Source organism: Rutidosis leptorrhynchoides, chromosome 3, assembly GCF_046630445.1.
Source record: "Rutidosis leptorrhynchoides isolate AG116_Rl617_1_P2 chromosome 3, CSIRO_AGI_Rlap_v1, whole genome shotgun sequence".
Lineage (NCBI taxonomy): Eukaryota > Viridiplantae > Streptophyta > Magnoliopsida > Asterales > Asteraceae > Rutidosis > Rutidosis leptorrhynchoides.
The window spans coordinates 352,146,193-352,159,944 of record NC_092335.1 but is presented as its reverse complement, the minus strand read 5'-3'; the positions used below and the strand labels follow the sequence as shown (position 1 = coordinate 352,159,944).

At 30.8% G+C, this 13,752-nt stretch overlaps 1 protein-coding gene across 1 annotated transcript; it reads right to left on the bottom strand.

Moving 5' to 3' along the window:
- Positions 1-9,232: 9,232 nt before the first annotated feature.
- Positions 9,233-10,911, bottom strand: LOC139897568 (UDP-glycosyltransferase 75C1-like). Its single transcript, XM_071880270.1, has one exon. The coding sequence runs from the start codon at positions 10,859-10,861 to the stop codon at positions 9,437-9,439; it is 1,425 nt and encodes a 474-aa protein (XP_071736371.1). The 5' UTR covers positions 10,862-10,911; the 3' UTR covers positions 9,233-9,436.
- Between the last annotated feature and the right edge of the window lie 2,841 nt (positions 10,912-13,752).

Below are 13,752 nucleotides of genomic sequence, written 5' to 3'. Positions count from 1 at the left end.
TGAAAATTTTGATACACATGGTGTATGGAGTCAAATGACAAGCCATCACCGATTTAAAGGGGGAAATTACTCTTATTTGGATATAGATAGAGCTGAATTAAGAGTAATTCATAGGTTTTTAGCTAATTCGATTACACAAAGAGGTAAGAACAAGGAAAAGGTAAATGAACAGGATTTGTTTTACCATATGTGTATTCGAGACCCACAAAGCGCTATAAGTATACCTTATTGTGTGGGTTATTATTTATCAGCTATGGTTAGGGGGATGAGACCGCATAGCATAATAGGAGGTGGTATTTTTATTACTTTGATTGCTGAATATCTCGGTGTGGATATAAGTCAGGGGGGATTATTAGTCGAAGAACTAGAACCCCGCGATACTATAGGTTTAAATGTATACCATGGTGCGAAAGTTTTGAAGAGGCGAAATAACGCTGCAGTACAATACCATGGTAGACATCCACAGGTTGAGAGAAACCAACAGCAAGGTAATGTAGGAGGGGGAAATGAAATGCAAGAAATGCAAAGGTTTATAGCTTCACAGGAGTACGAAAATGCTAGACAGAGAGCATTTGAAGATTGGCAAGTTCATCAAAACCAAATCATAGCTCATTGCCAACATATAGGTAGAAACTATATTCCTACACCAAAACCCATATTCCCTCCCTGGTCTATAGAGATGCAACCACTGTATCCTACGTATAACCCTGCCGAAGCATTCTATAGCACCTATGGTTATGCTTGGAACCCCTATTGGTATCAGTATCATCCCTAGTCTACTTATTTTTATTTATTTTGTAATTTGTAATGTTGATACGTTTAATACTTATGTTAATATTGTAATAGTTTTTATAATTTTCTAACTTTTATTCTTAGATTTTAATAATTTTTGAATGTGGGGTAATATACCAAACTTCAAAAATATGTATATATGTTTGCAGTTTATCTTATGTACACAACAGGGTAAAACAACGCATTTTCAAAGACTGGCATTAAGTTCAGCAAAAGCAACTAATTTTGACGACAAGATGCAAAATATATGTGAAATAACAACAAGACAGAATGAACAAATGATGTGCACCATTTATCATTCAGCAAACAAACGCCAATATATTTGGAAACTTTGGTAAAAATTTAATCATTTTCACACAAATCACCCTCAATAATTTAAATTATTACTGATTTCTTGCAAATGAGGGCATTGCAAGATCTTAAGTGTGGGAAGGGGTTAAATTCTTTCGGATTTTATAATTTTTATCTTAAACACTGGGTTACCATTAAAAATACTAGTAAAGTAGTAGTTGTATTAGAATCTAGTGCTCTCTGATAATAAAGAACAGCCCTAGTCTTATATACTGACTACCCAATTCTAGTAAAATTTTTCAAAATTTTCAATTAAATGAACTCAAAATCATGTTTATACATATTTATGAACGATAAAACTAGGTTTTAACACCGAAATTATTGTAACCTCGGAAAGGACATAAATTGAGAAACAAACCAAAATGTTAAAATTCATTTAAAATGGAATAGAGGACGATAAAAAGGAAAATAAAAGCCAAGTGTGGGAAAATTTACCAAGTTATCTTAAACATATGTCACATATATCTGTAACAAATAACTGAAAATACTTTTGCTTTGGACTAAACTAAACTGTTTTACCTGATGAAAGAAAAGAAAAGATGGATCTACACGATGAATCAATTCCATCATTAAAAGGAAGTAAAGTCTTCCGAAAAAGAAACGCGCTTCTTCATTTAGGTCATGAAGTTGTCGTCCAGACCAGCTGTAGGTTGACGAAAAATCTAGAAAAGTCATCGCTAAAATCAGCAGGAAATCCACGGACCTCAGCATTAAACAGGGTCGCCAAGTGGTCAGATTTATCCTAACCATGAGAAGGATTTATCTCGTAAAATGGGGGGCACCATGCAAATTAGCTGGATAAGACTAATAAATCAGATCCCCAGAAAGGATAATCTCCTTAAAAGATCAAAAATCAGCTTTTAAGCCTGATATTACTCAATCCTTGAGATTGACCTTAAAGATTGAGAATTCAAACTCATGGAATTCAATGATATCTAAACTCGAGCTTGAACGAGAAAATATTTTGATCAAAATTACAAACCGATTTGTTTTCTGAAAACCCTATTTTCAATGCGTTCATTACCATTGAACGTAAAATCCTAGGAATTCACCTGGAATTCATTAGGTCACCTGAACTAAATCGGGTGTCAACCGTAAGAATGGTGGTTACATAGCATGGTCAAAGACAGGACCTTGTGCCAGACCGAAAAATTATAAGGGTGAGCTTTACTATTGCTCCTACCAAGGATAGTAATTGCGTCCGACACGTTATAGACCATAATTAAAAGCATGTCAGGGGACATTGCCTTAACAGTTGCTTGTTCAACGCTTTCCTTTACAACCGGACAGTAGTTTACCGAAAGGTAATATACGGGACAAGTAAACTGGACGTGTTGCTTTCCAAATAAAAGGTTAGCAAGTGGGTGACACAAAACCATAAGTTTTGAGCTAAAATTTTTAAATCTGAAACCCACCAAACCCACAAAAATATTTTGCAAACACCGGTGAAGGGTTATTCCGGAAAACTTATCTAGGGTAAAAACTAGATTTAATTTTCAAAAGATCAAATGTTTTCATAAAGATCCAATTTCCTTAATGGATCTAAATTTTTATAGTCATGTGGGACTGTAAACCATATCGTTATTACCATTGTTCATACCGCCGTATAGAAATCACTGATGTACAAAGTGTGAAGAATAAAGAAGTGATTCTAGTATTTCAAGACGATATTGCTTGAGGACAAGCAACGCTCAAGTGTGGAAATATTTGATAATGCTAAAAACGAACATATATTTCATAGCATTATTCCTCAAGAAAGACAAGCTTTTAGTTGCAATTGTTCTATTTACAAGTGATATTCGTTTAAATAATAAAAGGTGAAGACAAAAGAAAGATTCGACGAATTGAAGACGCAAACGACCAAAAAGCTCAAAAGTACAAAAGACAATCAAAGAGGTTCCAATTATTGATAAGAAACGTCTCGAAATTACAAGAGTACAAGATTCAAAACGCAAAGTACAAGATATTAAATTGTACGCAAGGACGTTCGAAAATCCGGAACCGGGACCAGAGTCAACTCTCAACGCTCGACGCAACGGACTAAAAATTACAAGGCAACTATGCACATAAATATAATATAATATTTAAATAATTCTTATAATTATTTATATATTATATAAATAAATAAAAATCGTCGGCAAGAGAGACTCCAAAATGGGTGAGCTGTAATTTCAAACTCCGCGACTCGCGGAGTTTGAAGGCCAAAAATGCCGCGAGTCGCGGAGCCCCAAGTTTTGAAACTCCCTATAAAGCCAACCGAATTCTGATCATTTTTATGATCTTTTTTTTCCTTCTTCTCTCAATATAAACGTAATATATATATATATATATATATATATATATATAATTTATATTTTAATTTTAATTTTAATTTTAAATCCTAATAATAAGGGTATGTTAGCGAATGTTGTAAAGGTGTAAGTCAAAATTCTGTCCGTGTAACGCTACGCTATTTTTAATCATTGTAAGTTATGTTCAACCTTTTTAATTTAATGTCTCGTAGCTAAGTTATTATTATTCTTATTTAATTCAAAGTAATCATGATGTTGGGCTAATTACTAAAATTGGGTAATTGGGCTTTGTACCATAATTGGGGTTTGGACAAAAGAACGACACTTGTGGAAATTAGACTATGGTCTATTAATGGGCTTTATATTTGTTTAACTAAATGATAGTTTGTTAATGTTAATATAAAGGATTACAATTGGGCGTCCCTATAAATTACCATATACACTCGATCGGACACGATGGGCGGGGTATTTATATGTACGAATAATCGTTCATTTAACCGGACACGGGAATGGATTAATAGCCACTAGAATAATTGAAACAGGGGTGAATTACATTCAAGGGTAATTGGTGTAATTGTTAACAAAGTAGTAAAACCTTGGTTTACACGCAGTCGATAACCTGGTGTATTCATTAAACAAAGTATTAAAACCTTGTTACAATTCGAATCCCCAATTAGTTGGAATATTTAACTTCGGGTATAAGGATAATTTGACGAGGACACTCACACTTTATATTTATGACTGATGGACTGTTATGGACAAAAACCAGACGGACATATTAAATAATCCAGGACAAAGGACAATTAACCCATGGGCATAAAACTAAAATCAACACGTCAAACATCATGATTACGGAAGTTTAAATAAGCATAATTCTTTTATTTCATATTTAATTTCCTTTATTTTATATTTAATTGCACTTCTAATTATCGCATTTTTTATTGTTATTGTATTTAATTGCACTTTTAATTATCGTACTTTTTAATTATCGCAAGTTTATTTTATCGCACTTTTATTATTCGCAATTTCATTATTGTTATTTACTTTACACTTTAATTTAAGTCTTGTATTTATTATTTTACATTTGGTTTTAACTGCGACTAAAGTTTTAAAATCGACAAACCGGTCATTAAACGGTAAAAACCCCCCTTTATAATAATAATATTACTTATATATATATATTTGTATTTTTATAAAAGTAAACTAATATAGCGTTAAGCTTTGTTTAAAAAGATTCCCTGTGGAACGAACCGGACTTACTAAAAACTACACTACTGTACGATTAGGTACACTGCCTATAAGTGTTGTAGCAAGGTTTAAGTATATCCATTCAATAAATAAATAAATATCTTGTGTAAAATTGTATCGTATGTAATAGTATTTCCTGTAAAAATATAAGCTATTTCGTATACACCTCGCACGACATCACAAAAGCATTTAAAAGGGGAGCAAATGAAACTCACAATATTGTATTTTGTAGTAAAATACATATGATGATATTGAACAATGCAGGATTGGCCTCGGATTCACGAACCTATATCATTCATATATATATTAAAACATATACATGTGCTCGAACAAATTTATATATTATTATTAGTAATAACATTTTTATATCTAATACTTTATAGGTTTCGTTGTTTAAATAAATATATTCATTATAAATAAAAATATTAATTGTAGTTAAGTTAAGTGTATTAAATACATTTTTATATAGAAATCTTTATTGGATTTATTAATTAATAATACTAATCATAATAAATCTTTATAATAAATAATAACTTTGATAATAATGGTAATAGTTTTTAATAATAGTAATTCTGATAATGATATTGATAGTAATAATCTTATAGTTGTAGTAATCATAATAATGATTAAAGTAATAATAATGATAATATTAATAATAATACTTATGTTAATAATAATAACAATAATTATAATGGTAATAATACTAATAATTATAAAGTGATACTTATACAAATTTTTTTATGAAAATACTAATAAATTTTATTATTTTCATAATAATGATAATATAATATTCATAATAATATTAATATTTTTAATATTTATACTAGTAATTAAATGATAACCTTATATTTTAAATGATGACAATATTATTAGTAACAATAATGATAATAATATTAATAATAATAATTACATTTGTAATTATAATTATGATAATAATAAATGATAACTAATACATATTTTGGTAATAATAATAATAATAATAATAATAATAATAATAATAATAATAATAATAATAATAATAATAATAATAATAATAATAATAATAATAATAATAATAATAATAATAATATCTATAATACTTGTACTAATAACACTAAATAATAATATTAACAATTATAACAATAATAATAATAATAATAAAAGAAGTAGACTACCTTCAAGAAAATCGGCCCTAAAAAAAATTTACTGTCTCACCAGGGACTCGAACCCAAGACCTCTCACAAACCCGAAACACTCCAGACCAGCTGAGCTAGCCTGTTTATCTGATTAAATCCCAATCTTTAAAAATATAACCCGTATAACTCTTCTGTTCTTTCTTCTTCATCGTTAAAATTTCAATCGACCAAAGACAATCCTAATAGCTTATTTAAAATATGACTTATGATTTGTAACAGAAACAGAAACGTTTATGATATAATATTGGATTGAGTTATATTACAGAAAAGAAAAAAAAAATGACCTGAGCTGAAGGATGAACACGATAATGAACTCAATTTCAATTTCAAATTTTAAGGACGTTTTAGCTAAAGAGTATAACATGAAAAAGGTGTTAAATCTTTATTAGAAACTTTCTAAATCTCTAATTTAACTTGAAACATAAAATTGAACTCAAATTTTGTCATGAACAGATTCTTTGACTTTTGTAATTGAAACTTTGACCTCAAAATTGAGATTCGATACTAAAAATTGGACTTTAGAACTTTGCAGATAGTTTAAAGGAAAGATTTCTAACAAGACCACATTAATAGATTTTTAAGATTCAATCGAAATCAAGCTTTGGGTAAAAAGTAACTCAAACAGAGGTGTCGTTCTTTATTTAAAAAAATATGTTTACTTTTCAATCAGACAAAATTTGTTAGTGGTAATTGTAATTGATAATGATAATGTAAGGTGTAATGGGTTCGTTTAGCAACTGAAATTGAACGAGTTATAGGAGATAATGGTCGACAGCTTTAATTCATCAGGTACAAAAATAATAAAAAAATTAAAACTTGAATGAGATTGCTAACAAAATTTGGCTGTTAATGTGATTCTAAATTCGTGATTTGTACCAGAGAATCAATCATCTACAGATTGAAAGTGACTTGAAACTGAATTTGATTCTGTGGGGGTTTAATTCAGTATTTTATTTAATTAAAATTAATAATAATAATAAAGATTTATATTAGGAGTCTGTATGTATAATTCAGTATATATGATATATATATATATATATATATATATATATATATATATATATATATATATATATATATACTCTGTATATGTAATTATATATGTATAATTATATTTCACATATGTATATGTATATGTATTTGAAAATATATAAGTGTATTAATAAATATATTAATACTAATAATAGGTATTTAAATAATAATACAATTAATAATAATGATAATAATATCAATAGTTCTAATAATTAATAATTAATAAATAAATAATTTAATAATAATACTAATAATATTAATAATGATTTTATTAATAACAAATAAATAATAATATTACTGATAATAATAATTATTAATGATAATGTTCATAGTAATATTAATAATAACATTGATAATGTTATACTAGTACACATATTAACAATAATAGCATATTAACATTATAACTTTACTACTAGTTGTAATATTGATGATATTAATAATAATAACAATAATTCAAATGTATCAAATTTCAGTATTATAATTTTAATAATGTTACTATCAATACTAATATTACTAATAATAATGAATGTGATAATAATATAATAACTATAATTAAACTTGTAATTATATTTAATACATTAATATTACAATTTATTAATTATGTAATTATAACATATGTTACATGATATCATTTGTTGAATAATTTATTATAATATAATAATTATTGATAGCAATCATATATATATATATATATATATATATATATATATATATATATATATATATATATATATATATATATATATTCTTTTTAATAATAACATAGTTATTCTATTAATTATTTTACATTTTTAATTCTAATTGGCTAAAAGTATTTGATTAATTCAAAATATTATACATACATATATATTTATATTTATATATATATATTTACATATTTGCGATACACAATTGTTCATGAATCGTCGGGAATAGTCGAAGGACAAATGAATTTATGTAAACAGTTTAAAATTTTTGAGACTCAATATTATAGACTTTGCTTATCGTGTCGAAAACATATAAAGATTAAGTTTAATTTTGGTCGAAAAATTTCCGGGTCGTCACACAAACTGCTACATGAAATCTTCCGGATCGTTGCTCCCGTCATACATGCCTAACGTGAGAGACATCGTGAGCACGACGGGAAACGGCTGCGTTGCAATTTCTCTGATGAACTTCTCCAACGTCGCGGAAGGCTCTAGAGGTTTCTTTACTTTATCTCCGCCCATCATGGCATACCAATTGTTCAACATTCCATCCGCTACGCCAGGCTGCTCAGTTTGTGAAGTCATTGACGGCGGAGCGCCCAAAATGAGGGTTTGGATTAACTCTTGACGCGCCTCCTCCTTTGTCTTAACAGGCTGTTTTCCGAACTCGGGCGTTGTTCGTGTTGAGTCATGAAGGGGTGCTTTTGATGCTACGGTCTGCTTGTCTCCCCCTCCTGCCGCAAGCATGGGCAAAATGAATCCTCCTTTTGCCAAGAAACGGATGGCCTCCTCTCCATTGATCATTTTCAAGCTGAAACTAACAATTTCAGGGCTGGTTAAGGCTGTAACGTTGGGTTCAGTGTTGGTATTATCTTCGAAGTCAAGCCTAGTCCGAAGAATGTTTTCATTCGGGGTCACATAATCACTTTCGACATTGGGCCTCAAAGGATCATATTGTTCCCCAACGCTCAAAAATGGTGGTAAATCAGAACTACCTGGCATGTTGTGAAGATTGATGTTCTCGTGGTCCCACAGATGGCGCCAAATGATCAAACTAAAATGGTTTGGCTTGAGTGCAAGTAAATAAAAGAATAACCTAACCTTTGGAAGGGGTTCCTTCGGTTAGATGGGATATGAAGGGTGTGGTGTTGTTTATCTTTTGCCGAGCCTCCAAGGTAAGAATGAAAAGAAGATTAGTGTTTGTGGTTTGATTAGCCTTCAAATTAGGCTTAAGGCCACTATTTATAGATAGATAATCGGCGGTTATATACAATAACCGGTATAATAGTGCCCACTCTCTTATAACTGCCCTTAGAACCTTCTAATCAAGCCTACAACCTACTCCACATTCTTCACGTTCCTGATATGTAGGACTTTGATCCAGCTCAGCAATAACAAGTCAACACAGCCAGAACGTTACGTTACTAGACACGTGGCGTTGACTTAAATATACTTTTAAAAGCTCATCTGACCAAAGGTTCCAAATAAAGTAAGTTGGACATCACGCGTTGCACGTGACGCAGCGTAGCGTGATATACATCATTATCCGACATCCCTATCTATACTATCTGCAGACATGGTTGGTAGTCGATCAACCGAGTCAGTCGATCGATTGTGATCATTTAACTGTTGCTTAAACATTAAACATTACAATCAAACATACAATAATAACAATCCGATTACAATATTGTTCGAACACAAATGTTCAAACACAAATGACTGAAATAACATACATGACAATAGAACTAGAGATCTACATAAGCACTAACAAATTACTATCACATTTGCAGCCCCTTAAACTACCCTATCTTCGCAATTATTAACAGAAAATATAAGCCAAGTTATATCATTAGGACAACAATCATATAGTAGAAACAATTTCACTTTCAACATTTGATTTACTATCATTCAATTCTTGAATAAAAGCCTTGAGATTCATGTATGAAGATCCTGTTTCTTTCATAGCTTCTCTTCCCAAATCCTTCCACTTCTTAGTATTCTTCCTCATTGTTGATTCACCATCACAACCTCCCATCACCGTTTCGACGCACCTTCTTATCTCTTCGCTTTCAACAACTCCGTCTTCATTACTTGTCACCCTCACCCCTGTCCCCCAAACATCTTCTAGAAGCTTCGCATTCGTCGTTTGATCCGTCCATTGTGGAAACGCCACTACAGGAACCCCACAAACTATACTCTCTAAAGTCGAATTCCAACCACAATGCGACACAAAACAACCTAAAGACGGGTGCGAAAGCACCTCAAGTTGACTACACCATGGAACTATTAAACCTAATTCTCCCAATTTCTCCATACAACTTACTTCTTCTTCATTTCCTTTATCTCCATCTCTAATCACCCACAAAAACGGCCTCCCGCACGCTAACAAAGCACGCGCCATTGCCTCCTTTTGTTTATTCGAAAACACCAAAAGACTACCAAAAGATATATAAATAATTGACCCTTCCGGTTTTGTGTTCATCCATTCTAAATAATCTTTCGACGTTTCAAACAAATCTCCTTTGAAAGACTTATCAATTGAATCCTGTCCGTCCAAAAAAGCTGATGGAATCAACGGCCCAACAGCGACCAATTTTAGCTTCCCTTCGATCTCATCCAACGCCTCGTTCTCCAACTCATCGAAACTGTTCACGAGTATTTTCGGCTTCTCTTCTAAATCCAGCATTTCAAAATGCTCTTTGATTAAATCCATTACCGGACCGTACGGATCTCCAGGGTAACAAAACGAGGGTAGATCGCGACTTTTGAACAATGGTAACCCTGTTAGTTGAATGCACCCTGAAGATTCGATACAGTCCTTAATGAGTTTTTCGTACCCGTTGAAGTAATAATAGTAAACTCGTAAAACAGAAGCTGGTTGTATCCAAAGAAAGGCGGATGGCACGTGCAGGTCACGTGCCACCTCAGCAGCCCAAGGGAGCAAGATTGTGTAAACCAAACAACTAACTGGAGTTCCATTTTTAGCATTTAAAAGAATTGTTTCTTTTAAGCTTTCTTTTCCCTTGATTCTTAATTGAGTATAAAACACACCAAGTTCGTCTGTATTGGAATTAAAACCATCATCAAAACCATCCGAAAAAACGGCGAAATTCAAAATGTCTGAGACTGGGCCCGCTTTACTCATTCGACGATAAGCGGAGACAGTTATCGAGAACGTGACTTTGACGCCTAACCGAACGAGTCGTTCAGCGAACCGTAGAGACGGGTTGATATGACCCTGTGCGGGATAAGTGATTAAAAGAATGTGAGGTTGCATTTGGGTCATTGTTGAGTTTGGGATACGAATGTGTGTGGGTTGGAGTAAGGATGATATGAATGGCTTATATTGTTGGTGCAACGATGACGTTTGTGGTGACGAATTTTGAAAAAAGAGACAGAATGTTAGATGCTGGTCCCAGAAAGAAACAAACATAAAGGTTAAATTGTTAATACTTGATTTTTTCACGTGAAACTTTAACAAGGTACACATATGAAAGACTACCAGTAACGAAAGTATGGTACACGTAACCGCAAAATAGACTAGCGGTCGACGTTTGATACCTTCTCAATAAATAAATTTCAGTTCAAATTTTTATCCTGTTTTAATTATAGAATTTACTATTTTTATGATGAAGAATAATCAAATGAATCCAACTTTTAAGTTGAGATCTAAGAGACTAATCAGAGAGCGACATGTAACGCGACAATCACATGTGATTAAAAAAATATAAAAAAATTTCAAAATTTTTTCAATCACATGTGATTGAATTTAACATGCAGCAAGTGATTTTGCATGTCAATCACATGTGATTGTAAACCCAATCACATGTGATTCTGCATGTTCAATACAATCAAATGTGATTGGAAAAAAAAATCTGGAAAAAAAAAATTTGAATTTTTTTTTTTCAATTACATTTAATTGTCGCGCCACATGTCACACTCTAATTGGTACCTTGGATTTCAAAGAAATTGTTAAATTCACATTATTACAACTCTTTTTATGATTTTTATACTCAGGGGTTTGACTAATATAATGGCGACCAATCGCTTGCGGGTAGCCCAAAGACCTCCGTGGCCACAACGAGAAATTTTTTGCTCATGGAATCAAACTCGTATTTATTACTATTAATCATTTAATTATTATTACTGTAATAGCTTTCAGCCAAACTTGTTATGCAAAAGTGAAAATATCATAAATTTAAAAAAATTTGTTTCGTACTAGTGGACAAATAACTAAGTAAACAAATAATTAGGTTAGTTTATATTTCCATTTTTTAAAAAATTGAGATGAAGTATGTTACCATTCCATATGCCAGAGCCAGCCTGTTTACTGTTTTGGATCCTTAATTTGTTATATTTGTATCCCGCTCGTTTAAATAGTGGTATTTTAAGAGGAAAAAATTTCATGATTAGTCCTCAAAACTTTGTACTAATATTTAAGATGAGCGTAAAGTTTAAATCGATTATAGTTAGCCTTAAATGTTAAACATTGTACACGAATGGTCTCAGAGATCGTTAGTCTATTCCAGTTTAAAACATGTGATGTACTTTAAGCCGTTGGAATTTGGCTATTTTAAGGTTTTTCAGGGTTATATATCACATGTTTTAGTTAAACTGGGTTAGACTAACAATGAGTTAACTCTAGGACCATTTGTGTATAATGTTTAAAACTTGGAACCAACTATGATCGATTTAAATTTTAAGTTTTATCTTGATTTTTGATACAAAGTTTAGGAACTAACCATGAAACTTTTTCTTTTAAGAAAATCGTTTATGATTTATATTTATATTTATATTTATATTATATTTATAATATAGAAAATGATAAACGTAACCCTTAAGATTACATTAATTAGTTCAACAAAATTTATAAATTTAAAAATGGTAAGTTTAAACGTAGCACTTAACGTAGCTCTAAGCCTTTAAGTGCTACGTTTAGCAAAATCCTTATAATATTTATATTTATAGTACATAAAAACACAAAACAAAGAAGACAAAGTAACAGGCGCAACTACATGCCAAGAGCTAGCCAAATCTCAATTTGGTTTTGAAGTCTAAATTGATTGAATTTGGTTGCAATCGAATTGGGCTCGTACGCTTTGAGCATTAATTAAATTTATAATCCGGGTTAATGATGTCATTAAGATGTAGTTCCTGTTATGCTAGTCGTATTAACATACCGTATGGATCGTCATAATATACTTTAAATTTTTTTATTGCAAACTCACGCATCTATCAACACAATATTCTTTTGAATTTCACTTGAAATTTGAATTTGATGAATATATTTATATTATTTAGATATAATGTTTGGATTTATTTATTATTAACAAGCTGAACGGTGCCCCACGTTGTTGGGGCTAGAAAATAATTAAAAGAAAGTTTAGTGCTGAAATAAAAGAATTAATAACTTAAAGGTAAAAAAAAAGTTAAAAGTGAAGGATAGAAAGTGTCAAACAATAAATTAGAAAGGGATAAATTAAAAATTAAGAATAAAAATATTAATGAGGTTTAACCCCCTAACCAATCAAATGTCTGGAAGAATAATAGATAATTACTTTTTTCAATAGTTATCAAGATCAGTATAATTAGGCTTCACTCTGCAATTGATTAGACCACCTAATCATGGGAGGAATAAAATAATTAAAATAACACATGTCATGGTCTAATAATCTAATATGATTTGAAGGATGGATAGAGTAGGAGTCTAGGAGATAAAATCATTATACATCGAATTAAAATTAGTTTTCTCTTCCATCCAAAAAAAAAAAAAAAGAAAAAAAGAACTAATACCTCTGTTCCAATTAGATAGTCATGTTTTTTCATTTTAGAATGTCCTAAATTAATAGTCTACTTCCATAAATAGAAAGGAAAGAGGATATTTGATTGGTGGATCTGGAGAGAGAAAATATTTCATTGGTGGATAAATGAAGTTAGTGGAATTTTCTAAAACTATGTGCCCTTTTGTTTGTGGACTATTAAATTGGGACGGAGGGAGTAATAAATTAGGTATGCTCCTGAGTAGTTTTTCCTAATTTTGTAGCTTTCTTTTTTTTTCTTTTTTTTTTTCGTTTAATCCTTGCTGTAGTTCAAAGAAAAAACTTCAGACTAATATGATCAATTTCGACTTAACAAACAATCATACTATTCATTCTTAGAGCTATGTTTAAAATTAAT